Source organism: Bos grunniens, chromosome 3, assembly GCF_055505025.1.
Source record: "Bos grunniens cultivar Pamir isolate PY7600 chromosome 3, Bosgru_T2T1.0, whole genome shotgun sequence".
NCBI classification, from domain to species: domain Eukaryota; kingdom Metazoa; phylum Chordata; class Mammalia; order Artiodactyla; family Bovidae; genus Bos; species Bos grunniens.
In genome coordinates this window covers 107,300,070-107,327,886 of record NC_141167.1, presented here as the reverse complement: position 1 = coordinate 107,327,886, position 27,817 = coordinate 107,300,070, and the positions used below count along the sequence as shown (strand labels likewise).

The 27,817-nt window shown below is 54.8% G+C and overlaps 1 protein-coding gene and 2 long non-coding RNA genes across 7 annotated transcripts in view; 2 read left to right on the top strand and 1 right to left on the bottom strand.

The window, feature by feature from the left end:
• Window positions 1–97: 97 nt before the first annotated feature.
• LOC147376696 (uncharacterized) lies at window positions 98–4,853 on the bottom strand. Its single transcript, XR_015161165.1, has 2 exons — window positions 4,665–4,853; window positions 98–795 (listed from the first exon to the last, which is right to left on the bottom strand). It is a non-coding gene; the product is annotated as an uncharacterized LOC147376696 (long non-coding RNA).
• On the top strand, window positions 4,736–6,593 carry LOC147376695 (uncharacterized). The gene is made up of 2 exons (XR_015161164.1): window positions 4,736–4,874; window positions 6,286–6,593. It is a non-coding gene; the product is annotated as an uncharacterized LOC147376695 (long non-coding RNA).
• Window positions 6,594–10,720: 4,127 nt separating this feature from the next.
• Window positions 10,721–27,817, top strand: part of MEF2D (myocyte enhancer factor 2D) — a 33,014-nt gene continuing 15,917 nt past the window's right edge. For 2 of the 5 annotated variants that reach the window (XM_086393338.1, XM_086393335.1), the window contains exons 1-2: window positions 10,721–11,007; window positions 27,324–27,515. In XM_086393338.1, the coding sequence (XP_086249464.1) occupies window positions 27,462–27,515 (54 nt within the window). In that variant the 5' untranslated portion in view covers window positions 10,721–11,007; window positions 27,324–27,461. Of the gene's footprint in view, window positions 11,008–11,097; window positions 11,202–27,323; window positions 27,516–27,817 lie in introns of those variants that run through there. The other 3 variants (XM_086393336.1, XM_086393334.1, XM_086393337.1) reach the window with 3 other exon arrangements.

The window sequence follows — 27,817 nt, the reverse complement described above, 5'->3', positions numbered from 1 at the left end:
AGAGTTGGACACCACTAAGCACAGCATAACTTTGATTAGCACAGCAAAATGCTGTTAGTTTCAAGTGTACAACAAATGAATCAGTTATACACACACATATATCCACTTTTTTTTTTTAGATTCCTTTCCCATACAGGCATCTGTTGTTTTTTAGTTTGTTTGTTTTTTAATTCTCTCCCTCTCTTTTTAAGGTACAATGGACATATAACATTGTATTAGTTTCAGGTGTACAACATAATGATGATTCAATATTTGTATATATTGTGAAATGACCAGCACAATCCACGATCGCAATGTAGATCCAATTTTCTCTTGTGAAGTTTTTTGCAGTCTTGAACGTACATTCGAATCACCCCTGAAATCTTGTTAAAATGAACGCTGTGATGAGTAGTTCTGGAGTGGGCTGACCTTCTCAGCAGTGCTGACCGTCTTCCAGGTGATGCCCGTGCCCACTGAGTCAGGGGTTACCAAACCTCAGCTAGCTCCTGATGACCCTTGCTTTCCTTGCTCACCTTTCAAAATGGTGTGGGGGTGGGGTTCAGGCCTGGAGTTTTGAAAACTGATCTTTCCCTCCTCCTAAAGACTGGAAGCTCCTATTTTCACCTCCAGTCTTTGCTTCCCTTCTGTTCTCCAGGATTCTTCACAGACCGGGGAAAATGCTACCACAACCATCTGTGCAAGGTCCCTCGATGCTGAACTTCATGGGGTGGAGACCAGAAGTCACTGAATGAATGGGCTATAGATGTGATTCTCACTTTTCCAGAACTTCAGTGCTTTCATTTCCACTTTAAATATCTGATTTAGGAGAGAAATGGGTAGAGAACGGGTGTTGGGAATTGTGTTCCCTCTGTCATCTGTCATCATTATTCCGTCTGTTCCAGTAGAGGACTCTTTTGGCCCTTTCTTGACACTTTTGCTCTAAACATGACCTTCCTCCACCCTGCCATGAGAGAGAGAGAGAGAGAAACCTCTGCCATGCTTTGAGCATCCTGGTACTATACCAACAGATTTGCACCACTCTGGCATCTGGGCTCAGTTACACACGATCCTCTCCTTCTGTAGCGGATGGAAGGAAAGGGACTTGGTAGCAAGGCACATTTACATTACTTATTGTAATATTTGCAGTAGTTTATGAGTATCACCCTCACATCATCACTGAGGAAACTGAAGCTCAAAGAGGGTCAGTGACTCATCTAAGGCCACACTGCTAGAAATGACTAGCTGGGATTGGATCTCAGATCTGCCTGACTCAGCCTTCTCCCCAGGTTTTCTCCCCAGAAATCTGAGCAATTCCGAGGTCCCTGTGTGACCATGCTGGGTCTCTCAGTGCGCTTTTCTTCCTCATTAGCAGCTGCAGCACTGAATTCATGAGAGTACAGTTCCAATTACCCACCGAGGTCTCCCCTCTGTGTGGAGTCCTGGGCCCCTCCAGTGTTCCTTCTTTTGGAAACAGTGAAACCATTTTCTCTCTGACCCTTGACTCGCCACAGATGGGCCTGGGTTGGAATCCCACAGCCACCTCTTGGACAAATATGCACACATTCCTTAAACTCTCTGAGCTTCAGTTTCATCCTCTGTAAAATAAGGATGATAATTGTATGTCAGCTGAGCTATTGTAGGGTGATGAGAAGAGGGCATCTAATGCCTTTCAGAGTGCCTTGCATCAGGCAGGAATGAAAACAAAACAAAGCTTATACCTTTTCTATCCTTGATTTTTAAACTTTTTCATGGATAAGGACTAAGACAGCCTCTTATTGGCCCCTGAGTCTCCCTAGCAACACAGCCTTCCTGGGGCAAGTGGGGAGTGTGTGAGATGAAGCGATTTCCCAGCTCTTACTGAGAGCGGGGGTGGCGGGCGTGGGGGAGTGGATGTTTGGGGGTAGGGGGGGTGTCTTCCCAGGGGGAGCAGTGGTAAAGAATCTGCCTGCCAATTCAGGAGATGCAGGAGACATGGGTTTGATCTCTAGGTTGGGAAAATCCCCTGCAGGAGGGCATGGCAATCCACTCGAGTATTCTTGCCTGGAGAATCCCATAGACAGGGGAGCCTGGTGGGCTACAGTCCATGGGGTCGCAAAGAGTCAGACACAGAACACAACAATAATAAATAATAACAGAGCAAGAGGGGGCTGAAGCACACCCTGTTCCCTATGGAATTTGGGGACCATACCCGGACAGACCTCCAGAAGTTATTAACCAGTATGTGCAACATGTGTGAGTGGAGGGCAAGGGGGAGAACCAGAGTTTGGCAAGACACCAGCAGGCAGGCTGGCACTCCAGAGGGGCTGCTGAGCATGAGCCACCATGGTGCCCACCCCCTGTCACTTCCCCAGTGCCCTGTCACAGGTGCTCAATAAACAATTGTTAAAGGAAGGTGCTCTCTGGGGACAGGGGCTGGCTGAGCCGATGGAGGAAGCGGTGATGGCCCTGAGTCCACACTGCATGAAGGCCTGAGCTACTTCCTGACAGACTTGTTAGAGGTGCGGGTGAATGAGCGACAGGGCTCAAAGGAGAAAGAGTATACTCTTTCCTATTGATGGTTGCTTCTGTCAAACTCCAGCCCACCTGAAAACAAATTTGAAGTAACAGAATGGAAATAATGAAATACAGTGGAGATCTTCAGTTTTGAGAACAGTTTGGAGATCTTCAGTTTTCCAGAACAAGTGAGCGACCCCCACTACCACACTGCCTCTCCTTTATGGAGCCTCCATCAGACTTTGGAGGCCAACGCAAGGTCAACCAGACTCTCCATTCCAACTCCTGCCAAATTTCTACCCTCTGGCCTATGCATTTCTGCAGAAACTCCTTTAAGCAGATGGGGCATTTGACCCCTTCTGTCACCTGATGAAAAATGCTTAACCTGGTCTTTTGTCCCCTAGCTCGCATCCCCACCGCTGACTGCTCTCAAGAGATAGTCTGAGGAGTATATCACAGACAAGTGCACATACAGTCACAGCACCCTGGAGAAGGACCACACACTTACATACTCATTAACATGTGGATTGACAAGTACCTCTCTCCTCTGTAACCCATGAGGAGAGGGAGCCTTGAGTCTCGGCCACTCTGTTCCCTTACTGTCTCCCTGCCTGCCCTGCCCCCTACAAACGGTGCCAGGGCCCCCTCCTATGCTGCCAGGTACACAGCCTCTGGTTGCTTAGCAACGGCGTGCCTCTCCTCCCTGTCTCAGCAACCTCTCCATAGCTTTAGTATCAGCCACAGCAGGGAGAGCCAGGCTGGACCTGACAGGAGCTGCTGCTGCTGCTAGGGAATGTGTGGGGAAAAGTCCCCAAATAGGCCCAGGTTCTTTTTTAACATTTATGTTCCACACTGACTCTCAGAAAGTCCTGCCACCCTCCCTTGTCCCCAACTTCTGCCAGGCCGCTGATTCCCCCTCCCAACTGGACATCTCACCCCACTGCTGTGCTCTCTCTGCCCTGGGTCTCTGGATCTGTCCCATGTGATCTGTTCCTCTTTTGAGGTTCAAGGCCCCTGGTAATTCCTTGTAATCCTGTAATTCCACGTCCACAGGTGTCTATCTCTGGGGTCTCTGTGGTTGTCCCAGGCTCTCTTTAGGCCCCTCCTGCTTAGAATGAGTAACTGTCTGTCTCCCCTTCACTAACACTTATCCCCTCACTCCCCACCTCCAAAAACTGATCACTGTGATGACCCCATGTTGCCTTAGCAACCATGACCACACCCCTTGTTTCCACCTTTTCAGGAAAAGTCTGTGGTGGGAGGTGCCTCACAGAAATGACCCCCAGGCTTTCTGCACTCAGCCAGCCCCCACTTCAGGTTCAATGAAAACTGACATTGAACTTCTGGCTAACCAGAAGAGGACTGGCTCCAGAAAAGCAAGTCCTCTCTGCTGCTCTCCCTCCATCTCATCAGCTATAATGTCAGAGTCCCAGAGAGAAGCTCTTGCAGAGGCTCAGCACCTGCAGTGGGCAGGAACCCGCCCACCCAGAACAGTGCTGCCTAGCGCTGCCCCAGCTGACAAGAGTGCCTTCCTAGGGCATGGCGACGATCCCCCTGTCTGTGTCACCTGGCCTGATCTCTTTACCTACCCCATCTCCCTCAGTCCCCGAGGCTCAGGTCTGACGATATCATCTGTGGATTAAAAACCAGGACCAGGGAGCAGTCAGCAAAGAGATGGCTGAGAAAATACTTCCAGAGTAAAGGAAGATGGGGTGGAGCCCAACTCCTAGGCAGGGTTGGGTTGGAGGGATGCTGAAATGAGGGCATGAGAGAGATTTAGGGAGGGAGGCCTGGATTCTGCCTTCTAGCAGAGGAAGCCAGCAAACAGCAGATGGAACTTTCAGGCAGGAGGCCGGACCGAGTGACCTCACCCAAACCCTGTGGTCTGCTGCTATTGCAACCTGGCGAGTCTCCCAGCTCTCCTGGGTCCCCAAGTGGGAGAGCTTTTTATAGTTCACTCCCCAACTTGGGTTTGAATAATTAAACAAGATGGACAGAAATAGAAGCCGGACAGCTAAGGCGGGTTATTTTCGGGTTTTCTAGAACACAGAGTGCTCCTGGGCGGCACCCCACCCCTGTAGGGGGTGGAGCCAGCATGACGGCGATGGGAGATTCCTGTGGGGGAAACCCACCCGCATCCCCCAGGGTTCCTTGGGGTGACAGGTTTGCTGTCAGCCAGAGGAGGGTCTCACCGCTTCTTCCTGGTCTTCAAGGAAGGAGAGGGCTCTCTCAGCCTTCTGCTCATAGCTCCACCCCTGGCAGGAAGTCCCTTCTGTTGTCTGTCAGCCCTTCTACTTCAGAGATGGTGACAGATATTGAAAATCAGATCGATAAGCAGCTTCAAGACAGACTGAATCAGGAGGAGGTGGCTACAGCTCCTCTGGCCAAGAAGCTGGAATCAGGTGATAGGAGGTTTTGTGTCCCTCTCCACCCCCACTCCCCATATATCTGTTGGGAAGCCGTGGTTGGGGGGAGGGGGATGAGGACTGGCGTGGAGGATGGGAGGCAGAGCAGGAGAGAAGAATTGAGGGTGTATGTTGGGGGACGGGGTGGCGAACTAGGCTCCAGAGAAGAAAAGACCAAAGCTGGATTAGTGTCAGGGCTGAGAAACTCTGAAGGGGCAAGAAGCTCTCCTCTTCTAGCTCCCTGGTGTCCTGTGTTCCTGGCATATGCTCAGCCTGGGTTTGCTGGGACAGAGCTTTAGCAGCTGAGCTGGGGATGGGGAGCGGTGGGGAGGGCCCCCTCAGTTCTCCATTGCAGACCAATCATTTGTGGCTTGTTTGCATAATACTTTTGGTTCAACCGCAGAGATTAGGGCCTCACCCCAACTCTACCCTGAGGCTTTAAAAACCTGGGGCACAGAGGGGGCACTTGTCATGTTTTCTCCCTTTAGATAACAATTTCAGGGGTGGGTTTGGAGGTCAGATTTCAGGAAATACTGAAATACTTATACTCATTCATTCGTGTTTATTCATTCAACAAACATTTCAAAAGCACAACTCGAAGTCTTGCCTTGTGTTGGTGCTGGGAATAAATTAGTATGGCAAGCTCCTTACTCTCAAGAAGCCTGAAGTTTAGTAGGGAAGATGGCCATCTTAAAACCTACTCTCCACCATTTTTGAGCGCTTACTATGAATTAGATACCATACAGGAACTTCGCAGAAATTGTCCCATTTAATCCTTATAACAAGTCTGTGGTCTAAGCAGCATTAGCCCCCATTTGACAGTTAGTAGAACCGAGAAGAGATCTGTCCAAAGTCACAAAGCTTGTAAACGGAATTGGAACCTGTGTGCACGTGATTCCAAGTTCTGTGCTCTTAACCAGTGCCGTTGTGGTGGCTAACACAGGAAAGAAAGATGTAAGTTCATTAAATGCCGTGGATATTCAAAAGAGAGCGAGACTGTCTTTAGCTTTGGGTATGTGCTATGCGTGGTTGGGTGGGGCAATCAGGGAAAGATGTGTTTTTGCCCTGTACTTCATTCATTCTACAAATTCTTAAACTGAGTATCTAGATACTCCGTCCTTTGCTCTTGGTGCCGAGGATCCTGAAGTGACCGAAGTCCTTGCGCTGTGGACATGCTCTTCAGGGACAGAAGAAAGGCTGAAGTTATAATTGGGCGAATCGTAAAGCCAAGTTGCCTTTACCCTCAGAGTTGTTCTGTTCTCTCCCAGGGACAAATACCCAAATTTCTGGGTAATCTAGAGGAAAGACCCGGCCGTCCTACTCTGGGAAGTCCTTCCTAACGTCTATCCTGCATTTCTTTCTGTTCCAATAGATTTCCCCACCTCGCATTTCATTTCTCTTTTTCAAGGCCAAACCTCACAGCAGTAACCCGGCAGGACGAAAGCGTCTGGCCCTTTAAGGCCACCTTCTTCCCCCCACGTGCCGTCTGGTTGGGCTGGCGACGCTGACGCACGCGTGACGTCAATGGCAGCTGGCGGAGTCTGGGCACGAGGAGCGAAGTTGGGATGGGGGTGGAGGGGCGAAACCCAGAGGGCGGTTTATTTGCATTTAAAGGGGCCACTCCAGGGTTGGCGCTCAAGGCTTTAAAGATTCGTGTATTTGGAAAACTTTCCGTCTTGCGCTAGGGGACAAGAAAAAGGCGTGGTACAGCTAAAATCTGTCGTGACTAGACTTTGCGATGTCGATTATGTCCTTCCGCGGAAAGGGGGAAATAGTCCCTCGGTGCCGGGACTGGAACCACGTGACCTGGAGGGGGCGGTTGGGGGGTGGGGAGAGGGAAAAAGGGAGGAGCTGGGGAGTCGACTGTCAGGCTTGGTTTCAGCTGCCCCCACCCCCACATCCTGCCCACCCTCCTGCAGCTGCCACCACATCCTGCCCAGCCGGGGGCAGGGAACTCGTGTTGGGGGGCACTGACCCAGGACCCGGCTTAGGCACCCCGTCCCTGCCCCCTTCAGTTCCAGGGTGGGGCATCTGCCCTTTGCCCCGGGCCTGGCCCCAGGCACCCTGGCTCTGAGCTTGGGGGACAGCTCTGCCAACAGTCTTGGACTCCTCTCTGCCTGACTCCTCTTCGCACCCTACCCCCAGCTCAGAATGGGACTTGTTCGGTCCCAGATCAGAGCCCCATCCCTGGCCTAGCACAGTTATCAATAGACAAATAGAGGTGTTCAATAAAGTTTTTTGTAATCTTAACTCAGTTACACAGCTACAAACACATAAAGAAATTCATGCAACAGAATGCTGAGTGCATACCATGCCAGCCCCTACAAAGCTCAAAGTTGAGTTAAACTGCTGCCCTCAAGGAGCTCAAAATTAGCGAAAGACAGTAAATTAGAAACCAAGAATGCCAGTACAGTGAATGCATTGTGTACTGATGAGGTAGATACAAAGAATACACTATACAGAAGAACAGGAAAACACAAGTTCTCATGGAAAATGTGTACACAGAAGAATCACCAGTATATTACGTGTGCTGATGGCACAAACAAGGTGGAAGATGTGGGGAGAGATTGGGGGCCTTTGTTGGGATTACTGGAAAACTGGGAGTAAGAATGATCAGCCCAATGGAAAGGATGACATGGATGGAGGTGAGGATGGAGATTGTCCAGATGCCTGTGGAGAAGGCAAGAGGGGTTAACCAAACAGCCAGACAGAGGCTGAAACGGTGGTAATGGCGTCCCAGAGTTCCATAGTCAGGACAACAGTCAGGAGAGCAGCAGCCCTTGTGGATTAGGCAGACCTTTCCAAATTAAGTTGTACAGGGGTGTTTGGGGAAGCACGAATCAAGGGAGCTGCTGAGGTCCCTTTGCCATACAAATAGATGAAGATGATACTGTACAGAGGAGTTTACACACTTTTTAGAACCTTGGTGGGCATTTGTCTAACTCCTAGGGGATTTTATGGCAACATTAGGTGACTTTTCTCTAAGAAAGATGAGTTGGTAAAGGGAGAGAAAGATAAGGGAGACCCAGGCGTCTGAGCCTGTCTAGGCATTTTTCACCTAGTGCATCCTGGGATGGGTCGTCCAGAGGCTAGAAGAAAAAGATATAGTGAGTCATTTTCCGGAAGTCTTTGTTATAGTCTAATTTGCAGCAGTACTCCCTAGATCCTTTCTTAGTTCTCCATGGAAATCAAGACCTCATGTTTGTTACTTTTCCTTTCCTATGAAGTTCTCTCTATAAATAAGTGTATATGTAAATCCTATTCCACTTGTAATGTCAGCCTGTTCTACTCTTTCCTACTCTGTTTTCTACTGGATTATCATTTCAGCGTCTCAGGGTCCAGGATACTCCATCTCCTCTGCTGAGCTTATACCTCCCTTCCTTTCTCTCTCCTGCTCTTCCTGGCCCTTTATCAAACCCTCCCAGGTGACTCACCTACCTTCCTTCCTCATTCCTTTGTTAAGGACCCAACATTCCAAGGCGGGGAGGACCAGCTGGCCAATCACAGCCCTGACAAGCCTGCCTCGGGCTTGAGATTGGCTGAGCTGCGGCTGGCGGGAGGCTCACCACGCAGATATATAGGATATTGTGGAGGGGGCTTCTGGGAATCAGCTCTGGGAAAGAATTTGTACCGGGATCGTTGATGTTTTGGGAGAGAATCCTTCAACTAGAGCTGGGGCCAGAGGGGTCTTCAGCTGGGAGAGCCTCGAAACTGAAGCAGGCTGATTGACCCAGCTCTCTTGGTCTCCTGGGACCTGGTTGCCCCCTCCCCACTTTAATTTTTTCCTATGACCTGGGACGCAGTAGTCTGAAGGCTTAGTTCCCAGGCCCGTCCCTAAGAAGTCTTTTCTAGCAGCCCTGGATCTCTCCAGTCTCAACATTCTGCTTTCCCGACGTCGGAAACAGCCGGAAAATAAACACCCTGATGACTAAACGGTTTCTCCAGCTAGAGCCTGGGGAAGCACTAAAAATAGAGGCCACAAGTGAGGGGAGGTTCCCCAGTTGAGGGGTGGGGGGGTGGGGGGGCACTTTCCCATCGTGCTATTGCCACAGCCCCAAACCTGGCACAAGGCTCTGTTCTTCTCAGAGTCCTTGGGGACCAGGCAGATGGGCTCCCCCTGCTTACCCTGAGGTCCTTCAGGTAAGCCAGCTGTGCCTGATAGGGAAGACAGACATCTTCTGGTGCTGGGGCCCCAACTCCTAAATCTAATGGGGAACTAAGAAGCCACTTTTGGGGTCAAAGTGGGACAGTTTAAATCAGGTTTCCAGAAGGAGCGGTCAGGTGGAAGAGACGGAAACCAAGGCCAAGGAAATAGCCTGCTGGCTTCCTGTCTTAAAACATAGACAAGCCTCCAACCTATTTGCAAAGCAATTCCACTGAACTTGCCTCCTCTGAGGCTCCTGTGGGATAATGGGCCTAACGGGGTCTTGCCCTTGAGTTTATTATAAAGCAGCATGGGCTATCATTCAAAGCAATCTACTTGTATGAACTAATTTAATCTTCACACCAACTTATGAGTTAGGTACTATTATCATCATCTCTATTTTACCCATGGGGTACAGGGAAGTTAAGTAATGTGCCTGTGTTCCAGTTAATAAATGGTGGAATAAGGATTTGAACCAAGATAGCTTGACTCCCCCAAAGTTGATGCCTCTAATCACCATAACATGCAGCCCCTTTCAGGGATATATTTGTCTTAGCAACCCTTAACCTAGAATTGACTCTTTGTCCAGTAAATCAGACCCAGTAGAAATCAGAGTATGTGAAGAACTGAGTGCCCTTCTGTTCTGCAAGGTTCTTTGAGATCTAAGCCAGATTCCATCATTTCGTCAAGCTCAAGGTAGGAAGCTGACATTGGAGTAACGGGGAGTAAGTCTGACAGGGTCAGTTGTCCAGTACACATGGCACCCACACTCCTGTTGCAAGGCAGGAGAGGATTCACCACACCCTGGAGCAAACAGGAATTATAAACTTTTTAAAACAGCTACTACTGCTTCTTTAATAAGATGCTTTTGGGCGTTTCCTGTGCTGGGGGAAATTAAGGTCACACCCCTTTAAATTGCCCCCTCGGCTGTAAGTGCTCTGGGGCCGCAGGCACCCGGGATTAGGTCACCCAGGAACTATGAGCTGTCGCTTTAAATTGCTGGGCGTCAGCCGAGCCGGGTCCCGGGAAGGGAGGGGGCCTGTCACAGGTAGAGGGAGCAAACGAGCTCCCCAGGTAACCCCCTAGAAATGCACCTGTCTCTTTAAGTGGGGCTTCGGCACACCCTAAGTGAGAGAGATGGAATTTTCTCAACACCTAGCATCTACCCTAAATTTATCTACTAAGACTCCCACCTCCAACTCTCTCGGAGCTTGGGGGTTGGGGGAGTTGTCGATATAGCTTGAGAGCATGGGAGAGTATACGCGCAGTCCGCTGAACCTCCCCGGAAAGGACCTCCTCAAGCGCATGGTGGCAGCAGTGCTAGGCACCCGTCCCGCCGGCTAAAGCCGGCACCACGGGCACGGGCTGATCCCTTTAGAGGCCTCTGGGTCTTGCCCCCCCACTTTGTCTTGCTCTGTCGCTTCCTCCCTCCCTCCCTCCCGGCAGGCGGAGGGATCTGCCGCTGCCGGCGCCGCAGCCTAGCTTGGAAGGGCGGTGGGGTGGGGGCCGACCCTGCCCGGCCCGGCCGGCCCGAGGGAAGCGAGGGGCGGGGCCGCGTCTCCGGGACCGCCCCTACTCCGGCCCCGCCCCTCCGCCCCCACGGGTTCCTCCCATTGGCCCCCCCGCCTGTCCATCACCCCCGTTCCCCCACCCCTCAAGCTAGGCTGAGCTGTGCCTACGTCGGCCTCGACTCCCGGGGGCTGGAGGAGTTACCTTTGGAGCCTGAAAGGAGGAAGGAAGCAAAATATCAACAACAGCCGAGGCGGCTCGGGCGGTCGGCTCCGGTCCCCCGTCTGCCTGCCCGCCCGCGCGCCCACGACGGGGGCCCAGGCCCCCCGGCGCCGCCCAGGGCCCGCGCGGACGCCGTCCTCACTAATTATTCCCCCTGCCCGGAGCTGCGGCTTCCAGGTGCTGAAGAGCCCCGGGACTAGGGGCGAGAGCTACCCCCTCCCAGCCGTGACATCCTCCCTTCCCCCAGCGGGGCCGGTGAGTAAAGAAAAATAATGCGCCTGCCGCTTTAAGAGGCCCCCTCCCCCACCCCGTCCTGAGGTTGGGGTGGAGGGTGGTCTAGACCGTCCCCCTGAGAGGTGGGATGGGGTGGCCTCCTGGGCTGGGAGGAACTCGCGGAGCGGGCTCTTTTCGTGTGGCGTTGGTGGGAGATTACATGGGGGACTGTTTGGGTGAGGGAGTCGGCTGACGGGGACAAGTAGAGTGGGCTGTAATTCCCTTGGGTGTTGGGATCGGGGTGGGGACGGACGGCTTGGGGGCGCGCCGGTCTGTTGGTGTCCCGGGGTTACGGCGGACCCCCCAGTGGTCTGGGAAGGGGCGCCATCCTCAGAAGGGGTCTCCGGTGACAGCCAGGAGCGACTGACATTTTAACAGCCGGCCCTCCCTCCCTCTCCCTCCTCGCGCCGCCTGTTCCCTCCTCCTTGGCCCGAAATGGTGCAGAAGGGGGCCTGGGAGGGCGGCGGGAGGGTGGGGGCGGGGGGAGCCGCAGCTGTTTGGGAAGCGGGGGAGGGAGGGGGGATGTTGTTCAGATGACACCAGGGTGGTGGGTTGGGGTGTGTGAGTGTGTGTGTGTGTGTGTGTGTGTGTGTGTGTGTGTGTGTGTGTGTCCGGGGCCCGGGCTTGCCCGGTGCCTGTGGAGTTGGGACGCGGAGTCACCGCGGAGGTGGCCAGGCAGGGCCTTTCCTTGGGACCTCCTCGCCCTCTCCTCCCGAGACCCCTGATCTGGTTTGTCAGTAGACCCAACTGGAGAACCCCCGGCCAGAAGTTTGCAGCTGTTCAACATCTGGGCGAGAGTTCTCCGGTCGCTTTCTTCACCTATGGCAGGCTGAGCTGGGCTGGGAGTGGGGGGTCTAGTGAGTGTTGGGGGGCTTTTGGGGACGGAGAGCCAAGGAGACTGAGATGCATCTAGTCTTTTACTCCAGTGCTAGCCCCTTTCCTGTCTGGTTTGGTCTTACAGGCAGGGTCTCCTTTCCCCTAGTGATTCAAGCTAATCTCTCAAAGGCCTCCTGAGGTCTCTCCCTAATGAAAGGAGGGCTCCTGAGTGTGGGCACCCTTGGAACCACTGACTTAGGTTATCCCAGGTTTGTCCTTTGAGTGGGAGGCTTTCTCTGCCTCTTTTTAAGCAGCTCATTGTTGGTGGGTTGGGGGAGGGTACAGTGGGTGGATCCTGTGTCCCCCTTTTCAGTGCCCAGCCCCCTTTTGAGGTCTCTGTAGCCTTGGTCTCTTTGGTTTGGGTGAGTGGTACTCCCCACCCCTTCCCCCCATTCCCTCTGTGGGTCTTCTAGGCAATTCAGGGCCCAGCCTGGACTATGGGAAGTTTAACGTCTGGGGCGGTGACCTTGGGCTGCTCTGGCCTCCAGATAGCAGGGGAGCCCAGGCCAGCAGGAGATTGGGTGTTTTGAAGTTAGGGAGCTGTCCACCTCCCACTCCCCTCCAAACCCCCAACAGGGAAGTCTTAGTAGTCAAGGAGAGTGTTGAAAAAAGCACATGTCAGTGTTCACAGATGTCCACCCTCCTGTGGCCGCCGGGTCACACCCGCCCCAGGACTTAGCCTGGCTGTCCCAGCTCCCACGGCATGCCTGGGAATGAATTTCCTTCCTGTGGTTTCCCAGTGTGTTGGGCAGAAGATGGGGGTGGGGTGGGATCAGTGTGAAGGTGGCTGAGTACCCGTTTGTATAGAGTGACTGGGGACTCACTGGAGTTCATGTGTAAGTCTTTCCCCACTTTGCCCAGCAGACATATGGACCCTTGGGTCTCAGTGGTCATACTCTCTTTGTTGTAACTTCCATGCCACCCCTCTCCCAGCACTACCGGTAGGTGTTTGTAAATTTGTGTGTGTGTACATTTGTAAAGGGAAGGGTTTCTGATTTCTCTGTGGGAATGGGGAGCTTTTACTTACACTCCTTTAGAGGCCAGAGAGGTTGTTTTTTAAATCTGAGGTCACACAGCAAGTCTGTGTCAGTGCCGTAGTCCAGCCACCACTCTTTCAGGCATGGCTTCATAGCAGGGAGAGACCACAGGAAGGAGGACTCGGTCCTTCCCCTTGGAGGCCCTGGTCCAAGGGGAGAAGCAGGGCCCTGGTAACGGGGCATGGGCATGGGAGCTTCTGTCTGCTGTACCCAGTGCCTGGAGCACAGTAGTGGAGGACTTGGGAGTGTGACGGGGGTGCCCGTTCCCCCCTACTCTGTACCCGCTGTCCCTGTGCTGGAGGAGCCTGGGCTTCCCCACTCTGCCTCTCTTGGCTCCTGGCTCTTCTCATAGGCTGGGAGATATGATCGTCTTTCTGGCTGCTTGTTACATAATCTCTCCAGAAGGTGTTTTTTTGTGTGTGTGTGTTTTTTTTTTAATCTTTCCTGGGTTTTTCCTGGGAGGTGTGATGAGGGGAGAAGGCAGAGGGTAGGCTCTTGAGGTTGGGGTTGGAGAACCGATAGTCAGGAGGCTGGAGGAGGCCTCCTGGCCTCCAAGAAGGGCAGGAAAGAAGAGGCCTTGGGGTTAGGCCCTCACTGATTGTGGCCTAGCCCCTCCTCCTCCCCGACTCTGCCCTGGGAACGTCTCTGTGCTGTGGATTTTCCTGGCCCTTGTGCCCCCAGAGAGGCCTGCCTCTCTACTCCTCCTGTCAACCGTCTTCTGGCCAGCCAGGCCCCCACCCTCCCCGTTTGGCTTTGGCCCAGGCTCTCAGTGCTCGCCCTGGCCTGGTGTGGATGGGACCCTGTGTTGGACACTTTGCCTCCCACTCGTGTGCCTCTGTGGGCGGGAGGCGCCAGAAACGAATGGGTGGGCCCAGCATTTCTCCCCTAGCTGTGTTGAGAGCCAGGCCTCTTGCCTCCGTGTCTCTCTAGTCCAGAGCATGGTGGCCTTACTGGAGAAGGGGACTTGGGGGGGGATGGGTAATGGAGACCTCAGCTCTTGGGAACAAGTCATAGCTGGTGTTCACCTGGGTTCTGGAAGTGGGTCTGAGGATCAGACCTGGCCCTCGAACCTCAGCTCAGGTTCTGGGTCTTGAGGCACTATGCTGACAGGCGTGCCCCACCCCTTGGGATCAGGGCTGGGGCTCTCCAGGCTCTCAAGCCAACTGGTTTGAGGCAATTATCTGCCTTTTAGAGGGAAGGAAGAGATGGTGGCGGGGCCAGCGTAGCCTTAGCATCACTGTAATCGCTAGTGGCTTTTACGAGCCAGTCATGGGGCAGGAGTCCGGCCAGCCATCTGTCCTTCGGTCCCAGTTTGGTGACTTACTCATGGGGTGAGGGGGAGGCGTCGGTCGCAGGTAGTTCTCTTCTGGGAGCTGAACCCCTTTCTCTGTGGCGGTTGATGTCCCTGTCTGCCCGCAACTTCAGCAGGCAGAATGGAGCTTAGACTTCAGGAAGGACTTAACAGTGGAGGTGGACGAGGGAGAGAGAGCGCGCTCCAGCTTGGCCGGAGAAAGACGGATCTCAGAGTACTTTCTTCTCCAGTGGCTCTTGGTGGCTCTGCTGAAAGGCCTTGAACTTTGGCCTAGTGTGGATGGTGCTATTTGGCTCCTGGAGTATTTATCTTCTCTTCTCCCTCGCTGTCTGGGACTGCAAGTATCCTGAGGAGAGTTTGTCCTGGACTTGTGGGATGGCTCGCCTTTGGGCCCCTTTCCCCTGGCAAGGGCGGGTGAGTGGGGTCCTGTGGAAACCAGCATGCCCGGGTACATCTGGCAGGTCCATAGCGTTTAGTGGCACACGTGCATGGAGGTGTGCAGCACATACATACGGTGTGTCCACACCCTGGAGCCACTGCGTCCTGTGGGGGTGGGGGTACTGAAAGGCAAAGATAATTAGAAGATCAGAGACTGGGAACAGGGTGAGGGGACTGGAGGCAAGAAGGCAGAGGCATGGAGAACCCTAAAGAGAGGAGTGTTGAAGGGAGCTCGAGGAATTGAGTCTAGAGCTAGAGCATGGTGTGTGAGTTGGGGAGGCCTGGCTGACTTCCATCACTGCCCTTTGCCCACCACTCCATCCCCACCACCATCTGTCCCTCTGTGGCCCTGGCTCAGCCTGCCTTGGCCCCTCATGCTACCCGCATGTCTTTGGGTGAGTCCACTTTGCAGATGTACAGGAGTTTCACCTAGCTTTGTGGTGAGCAGAGCACCTGGGTCTTTGGGTGGTTTGTCACTGGTCTCTGTCGCACTCCCCACTCACCCAGATAAACAAGGACAGTCCGAAGTATCAAGGTTACATCTGAGCCCTCAGGCATCTCGGGGCTGACCCCTAGCCTGGGCGATCCCCAGGGCCCTTTGCATCTGATTTTCCCTTTTCTTGAGGCCGTGTCCACAAGCTCCCCTTCCTGGGAGCCTAGCCATGCTTGTGGCTGATCCTCTCTAGGGTGGAGGTGGGCCATGCGTTCACTGACTCTGCAGGAGATCCTGAGAGCTTGGGACTGGGGGATGACAGTTGCGCCTCCTGTCTGGTCTCTCTCCCCTCTCTTGTAGGCTGGGAGGAGAGGGACTTGTCTGGAGCTCTGGCCTGTTGCTGGCCTCACCCAGGCGGGACCATATTTACTCACTTAAACTCACCCTCCCAGCCTCCCAGGAGGCTCCAGGCTCTAGGCCTGGTCACTGACCTTGGCTTGGTGCTCTGGCCACTCCCTGAGGAGTTAGAAAGGCCCAGGAAGCATATAGAGAGGGAGCTTGTTTTGCTCCGCGGTCATGAGCACTTTACCCTCAGGCAGTACCCCACTCACCGTGTTTTCCAATATGCTTTGGAGACCAAAAACTAAAACTTTTGAGATCCCTGGGGACTGGAGGAAGGAAACCTCCATTTAATGTGTCCCTGTGTGCCAAGCTCTGTGCTGGGCATGGAAACGTAGGAAGATTCATTTATTTCTCATACACTATTTCATTTGTTTTTTCCTTTGTAATTAGGGAGACTGAGTAAGAGATTTAAGTGACTTGCTCAAGTTTTCCTAGTTAGGAGTTGCTAAGGGTTTTTGTCTAAGATTAAGGGAAGGATCATGCCCACAGGAAGGGCAGTGGAAAGGAAGGCCCAGGGAGACCTGGGGGTAAAAGGAAGATACACTGAAGGGAAGGACCAACTCAGTAGGATTCCCCGACAGGAAGGCAGAGGATTAGGGTCTGGTGGCAGGTTGGGGGTGGGGCGGGGCATGCTTTGGTTCCCTGAGAAGGTCTTCTGATTGACTGTCATGGGGTAAGGTTCCCAAAGCACGGATATGTAAGCAGGAACAGGTGACACTCAGACTCCTCCTGGGTACTGGTTAGTACCCTCTAAAGCTGCCATATGAGATGACTGAGGATCAGGAAAGATTTGAGCCACAAGAGTCCTGGGCTTGTGCGAAGGGTGAGAGGCATGGCTGACTTGAGCCTGATGGTAGGGAATCTGCCCTGGAAGGAATGTGCTGTTGCTCCCAGGAAGGGAGACCCTGCCTGCTCTCTCTCCAAGCTGTGCAGGGAAGCGCTGTGCCCACCAGTCAGCCCACCTCTGCCTCTTACTCCTGGTGACCTTGGGCAAGTCCCTGCCCATCTCTGAGTTGGTTTCCATATCTATGAAACAGAGATGCCTCCCCTGGGGAAAAAAAAGGTTAAAAGGTTCCATGGGAAAATTTGTGGTACTCAACACAGTGCTTGGAAAGTGGCTGTATCCTTTCTTCCAGACATCAGCTCCAGCCTGGCCCTGGACTTGGCTGCTAAGACCATGGTCCTGAAGGTGGGGCAGGGGCGCACTGTGTCCCAGGCAGGAACTTGATGTGAGGGGGGCTGAGGAGGGCCTCGAGAAGACCCAGGGGTGGGCTTGGGAAGCTGAGCCCACCTCTGCTCTCCCCATCCAGACATCTCCTTGTCTCAGAACTGTCCCCTCCTCATTTCACCCCAGAGTGTTAGCAGATCCCTCTGGCTGCTTACTTATCTCTCATGATTTCCCTGCCCCCACCCCTGCCAGCAAATACTTGGGATTGAGGGTTGGGAGAACGAGGAGGAGTAAGAGAGAGCTGATGCTCAGACCTCAAGGGAAGACCGACAGCAGGAGTGGGTGTGGGTGGGGAGAGGAGGGTTGGTCTCTTTGTGGAGTCTCCCTGCTCCAGCTGGATCAAGTAGCACGGAGGCAAGGGGATGGGGCAGATGACCTCAACCTTTAGAGCCTGTGTGTATTGACGGTTGGGGGCAGACCTGGAGGGAGGGCTGCTTTGGAGAGTGTTGCCTCAGGCCTTCCCAGTCACATCTCTGGGCCGCTGAGCCCCTTCCCTCCACCCCCCACAGCTGCCTGCCCCTCTCTGCTGACTGCCCTGTGCATACCCCATGGTGGCCTGTGAGGCCCAGGCTGACTGGGTGGGGACAGGTGTCCTGACCCAGCTGTTCCCTCTTGTCTCCCCCACCTGTCAGCCCAGAGGGTGGGGAGCTGAAGGGAGCAGAGAGGAGGAACCTTTTGGCCTCCTCACCTGCTCGCTGGGGTGGGGCCCTGATTGTAAAGTGTAGCAGAAGGATTGAGAGCAGACGATAGACTGGACTTCCTCCTTAGACGGAGGGTAGCTCTTGATGATAGAAGTGGCAGAGAAAGCTGGGTACACAGGGATCCTCACTGTTAGTAATCAGAGGGGTCTTTGTACAATATCTTCAAGAAAGGGTGAGAAACTGCATATCGGTGAAGGGCGTGGATCAAATTTGGGGGCAAGTGTTTGCATAGATCTGTGCAGGTACTTTCCCCCCACCACTCCCCCCCACCACTGTCTGCCCGTGGGGGTGGGGGGTGCTCCATCTGGCTGGGCATCTTAACCTCACCTGGCACCTTTCCTGAAAGCAGCAAGCTAATCCTGTAAGAGCTGCCTGGCTGGCCGCCTCGGCAGGCCCACGCAGCCGCACTGCCTGCCCTCCCTTGCCAGGGGCTTAGAGGACTGTCCTTCGAGTCAGAAGGAGATCCAGCTGCCACCCGGAGCGGCCCCTTTAAATCCTCGGTGGCTTCCCGAGGTCATGATGTCTCTAGGAGGATTTGCTCTCCCTGATTGGATTGGCCTCTTTGGGGTGGGGGTGCTGGCGGTAATAGTAGGTGAACACTTTGCATTCTCCTCCACTGCCTTCCCTTCCATTGGAATTGGTGCTGTCCAGTGTGAGGGCTTGGCCTCAGGCCCCTCCCTGTCATGTCCCCGCAGTGAGGACATGCAATCCCTTCACCTGCTTCAGCCTGAGCAGCCTTGCCCCGTTCTGTGGATGGGGAAAAAAGGACCCTGCTGCTTTAAACAAGGAAACAAACCACTGCCGTGGAAGAGAGTGCCCTTCGGAGACTGTACTGCCTGCTTTTCCCCACTTTTTTCTCTTCAGTTTGCTCTTCCTTTGGCCAGGGGCCCACACATCATAGTTTTCCCAAGCCCTCATTTCCATGGGCAGTCCCTCTCCTGATCTAACCATCAGCCCACCTGCTGCAATGGCAGGCAGCCTAGACCCAGCACTGGTGGCATTAAGCTCACCCCAACGGCTCTCAAGCTGACCCGCCCCCAAGGCCCCAGCTGCCACTTTCACTTCTGTCTCCTGAGACCCCAGAGGGAAGTTGGGTGGGGAGGTGGAAGGTGACACACTAACCGTCCCAACCGCCCCACCTCCTCAGCCGAGGCTTCGCTGGCCGGGCCCCCGGCCACCACTCTGATGGAGATGAGTGGAGTGAGCTTAGGTTGCCAGGGAAGGGTTGGCTGCAGTGGGAGGCATGGTGGTTAGATAGCAGGAAGAACTTCCTGGGATAGGAGACCATTGCTTGACTTCATTCTTTCAGGGGGTATGGCTGGAAGCGTAGGTATTATAACTGGACGAACAGAGGTCAGTTTGACCTCTTCAAGGTAGGCAAGGGATCGGCTGTCTTCTAGCTCTCGTGGTTGGACTATAATGCTGTGGCCATCATCCCCTCCCAAGAGTTACCAGCTGCCCATGCTTGGTCGAGTAACGTCTAACAAAGCAAATTTTAGCCCCAGAGATGACTGTGAGTTCACAGACAGCCCTGGGAAGTCCTCTCTGTAGTCTTCACATCTGTCTTGCACACTGCACTTGGCTGTTTCCTCTCACTTTGCACTCTTGAGAGTGGAATTTAGACATGGAGACAGAAATAGAAGTAAAGGACGGTCCACCCCTAGCCTACCGCTGCCCCAGCCTTGTCACTAAAGAGGGGACTAGGGCTTTTCTCCGGAGGACCCCCAGGCCGTTGTGGAAAGATCACACTTCACCTCATGAATCTTGTAGAATTCCTCCAGCTCCAGTGCTCAGTTGCTCCTCGTAATTACACCTTCTCCCCTCTCATCCCTTCCTGGACAGGGGGCCTAGACAAGAGGGGAGGACCCTGTTGGATTGAGAGCTCTAGACGGTACCACTGGATCAAGTGAGGGATGTTTTCTGGAGAAGGATGAGATGGGAGACCTGAGGTGCCAAGAACTCCACCTGGGGTCCCTGAGTGCCTAGGGATGCTGGGTTGGGGTGTCCCAGGCCCTGGAGTGGGAAGTAGAAGTTGATGGAATAAGATCAGATACACTATGCAAATGCCCATGCAGATGAGCAGTAGTGAGTCATTACTGATCAGCCTGCTAGCTAGAGCATGAAGCGAGGCTCCAGCTCGGCTTCCAGAGCTGGCCCCCCTAATGACCATGACAGCGACCTTGGGTCAGTCACTGCTCTAACCGGAAGCAGGTGCCCCAGCCCTGGGTCGGATAGCATTCTGTGTGTGTGAGGGGATTTGTTTGGCAGAACCTCTGCCTCCGGGGCCCGTGTGCCCCGCCTGGCACCTGCCCTCACCTACGATGAGCCTCTTGTCAAGCCTTGGCCATCTGTTGTGGAGGTTGTCGTTCCGAAAGCACCCCCTCTTCGTCAGGCCTGTGCCTCCTCTCCTGGCCTCCACGTTGCCCTCCCCTCCTAAGCTGGAGGACGGCACGTAAGCGGGCCACCTCCCCTGTCACCTCTCCATGGTGTCATGAGAGTCCTGATCTCCCTTTCTTTTGGGGGTTCTATAAAGAGCATAGGAACAGAATGTCTAGGCTGGAAGGGCACTAGGGTACCTGGTCCATGCCACCTTCCCATTGTACTGGCCAGGGGAGGGGGGTGAACCCTGGAGTGGGCAGTGACTTATTCAGGTTCACACAGTGAGTTAGGGCCAGGGCAGGGACTTGAACCCAAGCACCCAGAATCCCTACCCACAGTCCCAGTATTTCCCTGGGCTGTTCACTGCCCTTCCTCACCTCTCCCTTTTCTACGAGGACTCCATCTCCTGTTACCACTTCCCCTGTCCCCCCCTCCCCCCAGTTATTTCTGGGGTCAGCAGTGTGGCTCCCAAGCCTGCTAGGGACTAGGGTGGGTCCTGGGAGCCAGCCCAGAGGTCACTAATGGAAGGCCAGAGCTGGGTGGGAAGTGCTAGAGGTTGGGGCTGGGGGTCGGCAGCTGCCTCTTTAGGGAGCCATTGGGCCTCTGAGCTGCTACAGGAAGGATGAGAGCTAGACTACAGGAAGGACAAGCTGGGGTGGGGAAGCAGTGGAGGAGGCTCAGGAGACAGACCCTCACGAGAGAGGCATCTCCTGGGCAGAGAACAGGATGACCCATCCCAGGAGACTTGCCAAGGAGAAGAGGGCGGGAAGCCCAGGGTGGAGAGTTGTCCAGCGGAAGCTGGAGGGAGGGCCCCTAGCCCTGCTCTCCACGCTGGGTGCTCCTCTTGGCAGGTCAATTCCTGTGCCTTCAACTGGGGCTGCAGTGCCTGCCTCCACTTAGGGCGCCTGGGACCTAAGACATCCCCCCCCCGCCCCCCGCCCCTGCTGCCCCAGGTCCAGCTTTCTTGGACTGGTCCTTCTCTCCCTCCCCCCAACCCGACAGCCCGCCCCCAGGTCCCCTGTCGGTGAGTTAAAATTAGCTCAGTGCCCAGACTAAAAATAGCCCCTGCCCAGCCCTGAGGCTGCTGGGCTGGGGGAGGGGAGTCCCCGAGGGAGGGGACGATGGTGGGAACCAGGGGTTTGGGGAGTGAGCCTGCCAAACAGTACGTTGAAGAGAGGAGGAGGAGGAGGATGGGGATGGGTCCGGCCTGTGCCTTTGCGAGCAGACCCTAGAACTCTAGGGCAAGTGCGTGGGAGGGGGCAGAGAGGAGCCAGGGAGCAGTGGGTGGGGAGCTGGCTGGGCGTGTGAGAATTGGACTGTGCAGGGTCAGGGAGAGGGGCCCTGCCTCGGCCCAGACTTTGAGGGGAGGGGAATGCCCCCAACTCAAGGACTAGTATAGCGTTTGTGAAGAAAGGGCTCTGCATCCCCCTGAGGCTGCAAACCCCAGGACTCCTGCCTGGGCCCCACCTGTCAGTGGTCCCTGAGCTCACCTTCCCACCCATCTTCCAGAGCCCCCACCCAGCCTGTGTCTGTGCTTAGAGAGAGTGGCTTGGAAGCCCCTGGAGTGGGGCAGGAATAGAGGCAGTGCCCAGGGTGTTGAGAGGGCTCCTGGGCCTTACTTACGCTTACCTCCATCCACCCGCTCTCACAGCCTGCCTGCCCTCAAGCCTGGACCTAGCCAGAGCCCCAAGAGCCAAGATGCTCTGTCCCAGGCCAGGTCTGGGCCCAGTCCTGGCCCCTGAAGGTCTCCCTGGCTCTCCCTGCCCTGCCCTTGTCTGTCTCTTGGCGGGACTGCAGGTTTTTGGGGCGGGGATGGAGTCCTGTGGAGTTATGTCCCATGCCCAGCCTCCATCAGGGCGCTGCAAGCAGTTGTTGAACCTGCCTCTCGTTCTCTACCCGCCTCTCTCTGAATCTTTGTCTCTGGTCTCCTGCCTCTCGCTTTCTCCTCTGGCTCTCTCTGTCTCTGTCCACCTCTGCCCCTCACTCTGCCTTCCTCTTGGACTCTACTTCTTTTTCTGTGTCTCTTTTCCTGCGTCTGTGCGTCTGTCCCCCTTTGCCACCCCCCTCTGTGTCTGGCTCACCCACGCCTCCTCCCTTGTTAGTGAGCAGGCTGCTTGAGGCCGCCTGACTGTGGGGGTGACAGGTGGATTGGATTGTCACCCCCTCCCCCAGCGCCTGCTGCTTATTTCATGCCCTGCAGCCCAGCCACAGGGAAGGGGCGGGAGGAGGGATGACAGCTGTCTCCAGCGCCTCTTGCCTTCCCCTCCAGTCCACAGCCTGCAGCCCTGAGCAGCCTGGGAGGAAGGGATGAAGGGCCTGCTTAATGAGAGTTGCCTTTCTCACTGTGGAAGAGCAGGGGTTTGAAGCCCGTTGCTCTGTGACGGGGGCTGCTCACTCAGCCTCTCTGGGCAGCTGCTCCATTTTGACTTGCGCTGGTGTGGCAGCTCTGAAAGCGGATGCTCTGCAGTGCCTCCGAGCCTCTGGGCCACTGGGACAGAGGATGGATCTGGGTGGAAGGGGAGCGGGGAGGTAGGTGGTCCCCTGACAGCAACAGGAGAGAGGAGGTGGGGGTTACCTTTGGAAGGTGCCTGTCCCGCAGCTCTCCCAGGAATGGCAGCCCTGCTGCAACGGCAGCTCCGAGAGGCTGCCCTGACCGCTCCCCCCACTCCTCCAGCTGGCCCCAGGCCACCCTCACACAGGAACTGAGATAGCATCATTCTGAAACCCGAGAATGGTTTGAATATTGCTCAGGTACCAAGAGGTGTTACATTGGGGGAGGCAGGGGCCTGTTACTTCTCCCATGCCCCCTCCAAACCAAGACCCCCTTTAGGGTACACTTTATGTATTATTTGCAGCTCCTTTGCTTGTCAGTACAACCCACATGTTCTTGTTGGGTCTGTGGCCCAGCAGAGAAAACTGGTCGTCCGTGGGGTCCTCCTGGAACCCCACCGTGTCTGGTCCCCTCACTCAGCCTCTCCTCCTTGTCAAGAGTGTTGTGAGAGAAGCCTCCTGACCTCTTTGCACTCCACTAGCAAAGGCTTCTCTGCAGCCACCCTTCTCCACAGTGGGTCCTCGCCTGCCTCCCTGGGGCTCAGCTCAGCTGCCATCCCCCTCGTCCTACACTCCTTCTGTCTCTGTGGGGTGAGGCCCTCTCTCTGTCTGCTCCCACTTACCCCCCAGTCCTGTCCTCCCAGCACTACCCAGAGTAGGTGAATCAGAGTCAGCTGGAGCCTTTGAGGGGGCACTTTCAGTGACAGCTGCCAGCCCGAGTCATAGCTGTGGCCTGAGGTCAGGAATGATTCGGCCCTGGGGCCATCAGAGCAGAAAGGCCATCCTGGACAGCCCCCTGTCTGCATAGCAGCTCTTCACCCTCCCAAGCCTTTGGCCTCCAGGAGAAGCAGCCAAAAGCCAGTCATCTGGGAGGGCTTCCTGGAGGAGGAGTGACTAGCGAGGGGAAGAGGAGTGGGGCTGGGCCCGGTGAGGAAGAAAAGGCTCACATCTGCATAACAGATGCTCAGGCCTCCGGCTCCTGGCAGTTGGTTAGGTAATTAGGCAGAGGGCTAATTAAGGAGATCCAGGTGTTCATTAAAATTTCCCTAATTGGCTAGGAGGGAAGCTTGGACAAGGTAGGCTTCCATACCTTGGATAGGGTCAGTTTAGGGTTCATCATGCCCACCCAGGCCCCAGCCAGCCCTTTTACCAAAGTAAGGGCTGAGTTCATTTTCTTGCCCCCAAGCTTTCCAAGACTGCAGCAACAGAGAATGGATGGATAGCAGAAGGGGAAAGGATACAGACTGAGCCTGCTTTATGGGAGCCTCCTGGTGAGATAGGAAGAAGGACTGCCCGTGGAAGGGGCATCTTCTCCTTGGGCAGTTAGCACAGAGGTGAGAGTGGTAATAGGAAGGGGCCACGGGAACCTGGAGTCATGAAAGTGCTTTGGGGCCTTGGCAGGGACTGAGGGTGGCTGAGGCCTGGCCTGTTTACCCGGCTCTCCTCTGTCAGCCAAGGCTCAGTGGGCCTCTGTGCCTTCCCTGTCTTCTCAGTCCTGTTCCCTCTTGCATCCCGGCTCCCCCAGCATGAGGCGGGGGTGGGGGGGGCGGTGTAGGAGATCAGCCAGGGAGCTGGTTGCCAGGCGACAGTTGCCTGAGCAACCCCATCCTCTCCATCTCCATGTGCTCAGGGCTGCTCCTTAGAAGACTTCAGAGTCTCACCCTCTGTACCAACCAACCTGAGGGTAGGGAGGGTTGAGGACTGAAGTGGCAGGAGTGGTTGGAGGGTAGATGGTGTCCAAATAGGCAGGCTATTGGTGCAGCTGGGAGAGGAAGAGTTGTGTTTCCACAGAGCACAGAGTGAGGGGAGCTGGTCCTGCAGCAGGACTAACAGAAGTTAGACCCCAGGACGAACTTCTCACAGGGTCATGGCAATAAAACAGCCCTTCCTTCTTTTCAACAGACATCTCTAGAGCTCCTCTTCACAGGGGATAGAGTGGTGAAGAATATAGACGTGGTTCCTGCCCTCATAAAGCTTCAGTCCTATAGGGGAGCCAGGCAATAAACAGAAGCACGGAATGATGATTATTTACATTCATGATAGGGTTCCCTGGTGGCTCAGCTGGTGAAGACTCTGCTTGCAATGTGGGAGACCCCAGTTTGATCCCTGGGTCAAGATCTGCTGGAGAAGGGATAGGCTACCCACTGCAGCATTCTTGGGCTTCCCTGGTGGGTCAGCTGGTAAAGGATCTGCCTGCAATGGGGAAGACCTGGGTTCCATCCCTGGGTTGGGAAGATCCCCTGGAGGAGGGAACGGCTCCTTACTCCAGTATTCTGGCCTGGAGAATTCCATGGACTGTATAGTCCATGGGGTCGCAAAGAGTCGTACACGACTGAGCGACTTTTACACACACACACAAACACACATATTCATGATAAGTGCTAAAAAGAAAAGATTAGAATACTACGAAAGTCAGTAATTTGGGGAGGACCTAAGGAAAGAAGTTAGATTGTAGGAATGACTTTTCTGAGGATCATGAGAGCAAAGAGAGCATGGGCCATAAGCTGAAAGTGGTTATATCTCAGCAAAAATTTGCTGGTGAACAAAAGGTGACAATGAGGTAGTAAAAGTAGGAGAGAGGGACAGGTGGTGCTATAAGCCAGAGGAGGGTTATCGTGACTGCATTACCAGTCTGGATTGGGGTTTTCAAGGCTAGATCAGAGAATCCTGTTTTAAAAGCCCTCTTCTCGAATAATTAAATTTTAGGAAAGCCCTCCCTTGCCCTCAGTATTTCACTGCCAAGCCCATACCACTGAAACTCTGGAAAATACAGCCTTTGGGTTGCACTGGAAGGCAGAGGAGCCGAAATCCTTGAAGTAGAGCCTTTACAGTGTTTGGCAGAGGTTGGGGTCACAGGCAAGGGATGGGATGGCTGGAGCTGGTTCTGGGTCCAGATGTCGGCTCAGCCAGCTCAGGGTTGACTGGGCTGTTGTTGGTGATGTCCTAGGGCATGCGTGAAGGTGGACAGTAGAAGGCCCAGGGTCCATGGGGCACCCTGAGGGTAGGAAAGCGGGGAGAAGTGTTTGGGGATTTCTCCCTGGGAAGAGAGAGGGAGAAGTGGAGGGTCCCTCCTGGAGTAGAGAGAGAGCTACATTGTTTTCCAGAGATACCTGGACTCAGCAGAAGTGCTCTTCCCAGCTAACTGAGCTAGGGAAGGCCTGAGGGAAAGTCCTGGTAGTGGGAGAGAGTGGGGAGGGATATTCCTGGCTCCTTCCAAGTCCACAGAGTCCCTGCCGGCCCTCTCTGCTCCCCTCTGTGGCCAAGGCAGAACTTCGGCATCTGCCGTGGAACCCAGGGGGCCACAGTTGATTGGATATGTAAAGGCTCCAGAGAAACTCAGCAACCACTGAAATGGGGGCTGGGGAGGGGGTTCCAGTGACACCTCTGTCCGAGTTGGGTGGGGGAGGTGAGAGCCCACCCCCCTGGACACTGGTGGGCTCTCCCGCAGGGACTCTGCGGAAGGGGAACTCTCGAGGAGGGCTGGCATGTGGCCGGGACTCCTCCCAGGACCCTTTCAGAGTGGCTTTGGGAGGTATGGGCTCCCTGCCACCGTCCCTCACTAATCCATCTCTGGAATCAGAGCTGGAAGGGCCCTGGGGTCATCTTGTGCCTCCATCCTGGGCCCTTCCTGCTCCCCCACCCCCACCCCAGCCGCCTGGCTTGTTAGAGCACTGTCCACCCCGAGCATGCTCCTTTTCTGGCTCGAGCGTGGCTGCCATCTCTGTGCCTCCGTCCATCCCGTTACCTCATGTTGTTCAGTGTGGGGCTCCGTTTCCCCTCCTGGCTCTGGAACTGGAGTTCTTCGAGTAGCGGGCCGTGATGGGTTTGTAGGTGTCCTGAGATGGGGGTCCCTCTACCTGGTGCCTGTGTCCCCTGGCTGCCAGCAGCCTCTTTCCTGTATGGCACTGATCTTATATTTTATCTGCTGCTCGGAGTTGAGCAAGGTTGGGGAGCACTACTCTTAGTCTGAACTTGGGCTCTAGACATGGCTCATTCCTCTAGAGCAGGAGTGTGCAAACTATGACCCATGGGCCAAATCTGGCCATGCCGCCTGTTCTTAAAAATCTAGTTTTACTGGGGGCACAGCCACACTCATTCCTTTAATTGTGTTGTCCACAGCTGCATTCACGCTGCAGTGGCAGAGTTGAGTAGTGTATGGCCTGCGAAGCCTGAAATACTTACGATTTAGCTTTTTAAAGAAAAAATTCACAGACCTCTGGTCTAGAGGGTTTGTTTGTTTGTTTAAAGCAGCAGAATCCTTTCTTCAAGCCTGAAGTTTAGGCCAAGGCCCACTGAGTAGAACAGATTGGTGTCCAGGAGCCCTGGTTGAAGGGAGAGAGGGCTTCTTCAGCCTGAGCCCTACTCTGGATCTGCAGGCTCCAGGGCTCCAAGTCAGGTGTGAGACCCACTGCTCTGGACCTGCACTGGTATGTTCTTGAGCCAGGGGCGCAGACACACTGGTATTCTGGTAGCAGGTACCCCGTGTGAGCTGTTCACACTCTTGGAGTGTGTTCACTCGGCCCATTCTCTGCACCAGGCTCCGTATGGGAACCGCCATCCTCGGCCAGTGGGGCAGCCGGGGAGCCCAGGTGTCTCTGCTCTGGGTGAGCTCTGGGAAGAAAGGAGGGCCTGAGGCATTCTCTAGGACCCAGACCCTTGGAAGTCAAGGAGCTTCCTGAGTGTATTCTGTCTGACCTGAAGCCTGAGGGCAGCTGTGATGGTGTGGGGAAAGCCTTTAGCAGAGTCCTGGGCCTGAGTGAATTCTAGCTTGTGCTTGGCTGTAGCGTGCCATCACCTCTTCACCACCATCTCCTCGGTTTGTGGATGGGGCTCAGATGCTGCCAGCCTCTCACAGGGGTGCTGTGAGCCTGGTCGGTGTGCCCAGGGAGCTGGGCTGCAGGTAGCTACGGCTGACAGTCCTCTTGTAACCCTCCCCACCCAGGAGGCTGTGCAGAAGGTGTCCTGCAGACCATGAACTGAGCGCTGGTCCAAGACCGTTCATGAGCACAGTGTAAGGTGTGCCGAGACCCGCCACCCAGCAATCCCCTCCCTTTCCTGGCACTGAGGATCCCCAGAAAAGATGGGGAGGAAAAAGATTCAGATCCAGCGAATCACCGATGAGCGGAACCGACAGGTGAGGGGATCCTGGAGCCCCACAGAGTGGTTGTGGATAGGGAGTTGGCCTCTGCCTCCAATCCTTCTAGCCACTCCAAGAAGGCTTCCTGGAATAAGGGGGCTCTGGAGTCTATTATGGAAGGGCAAGGGCTGAGTTGGGAGAAGAGGAACCCCCATCTCCCTGCATCTCTTAGGAGTCTTGAGTCCTAGAACCCTAGGGCTCACCGCTGCTGTGGCCAGGCAGACCTGCGTCCCTCCCACGTTCAGCGTGCAGGCCTCAGAACATGCCCAGGCACTTCCCCTTTCACAGGGTGAATCCCT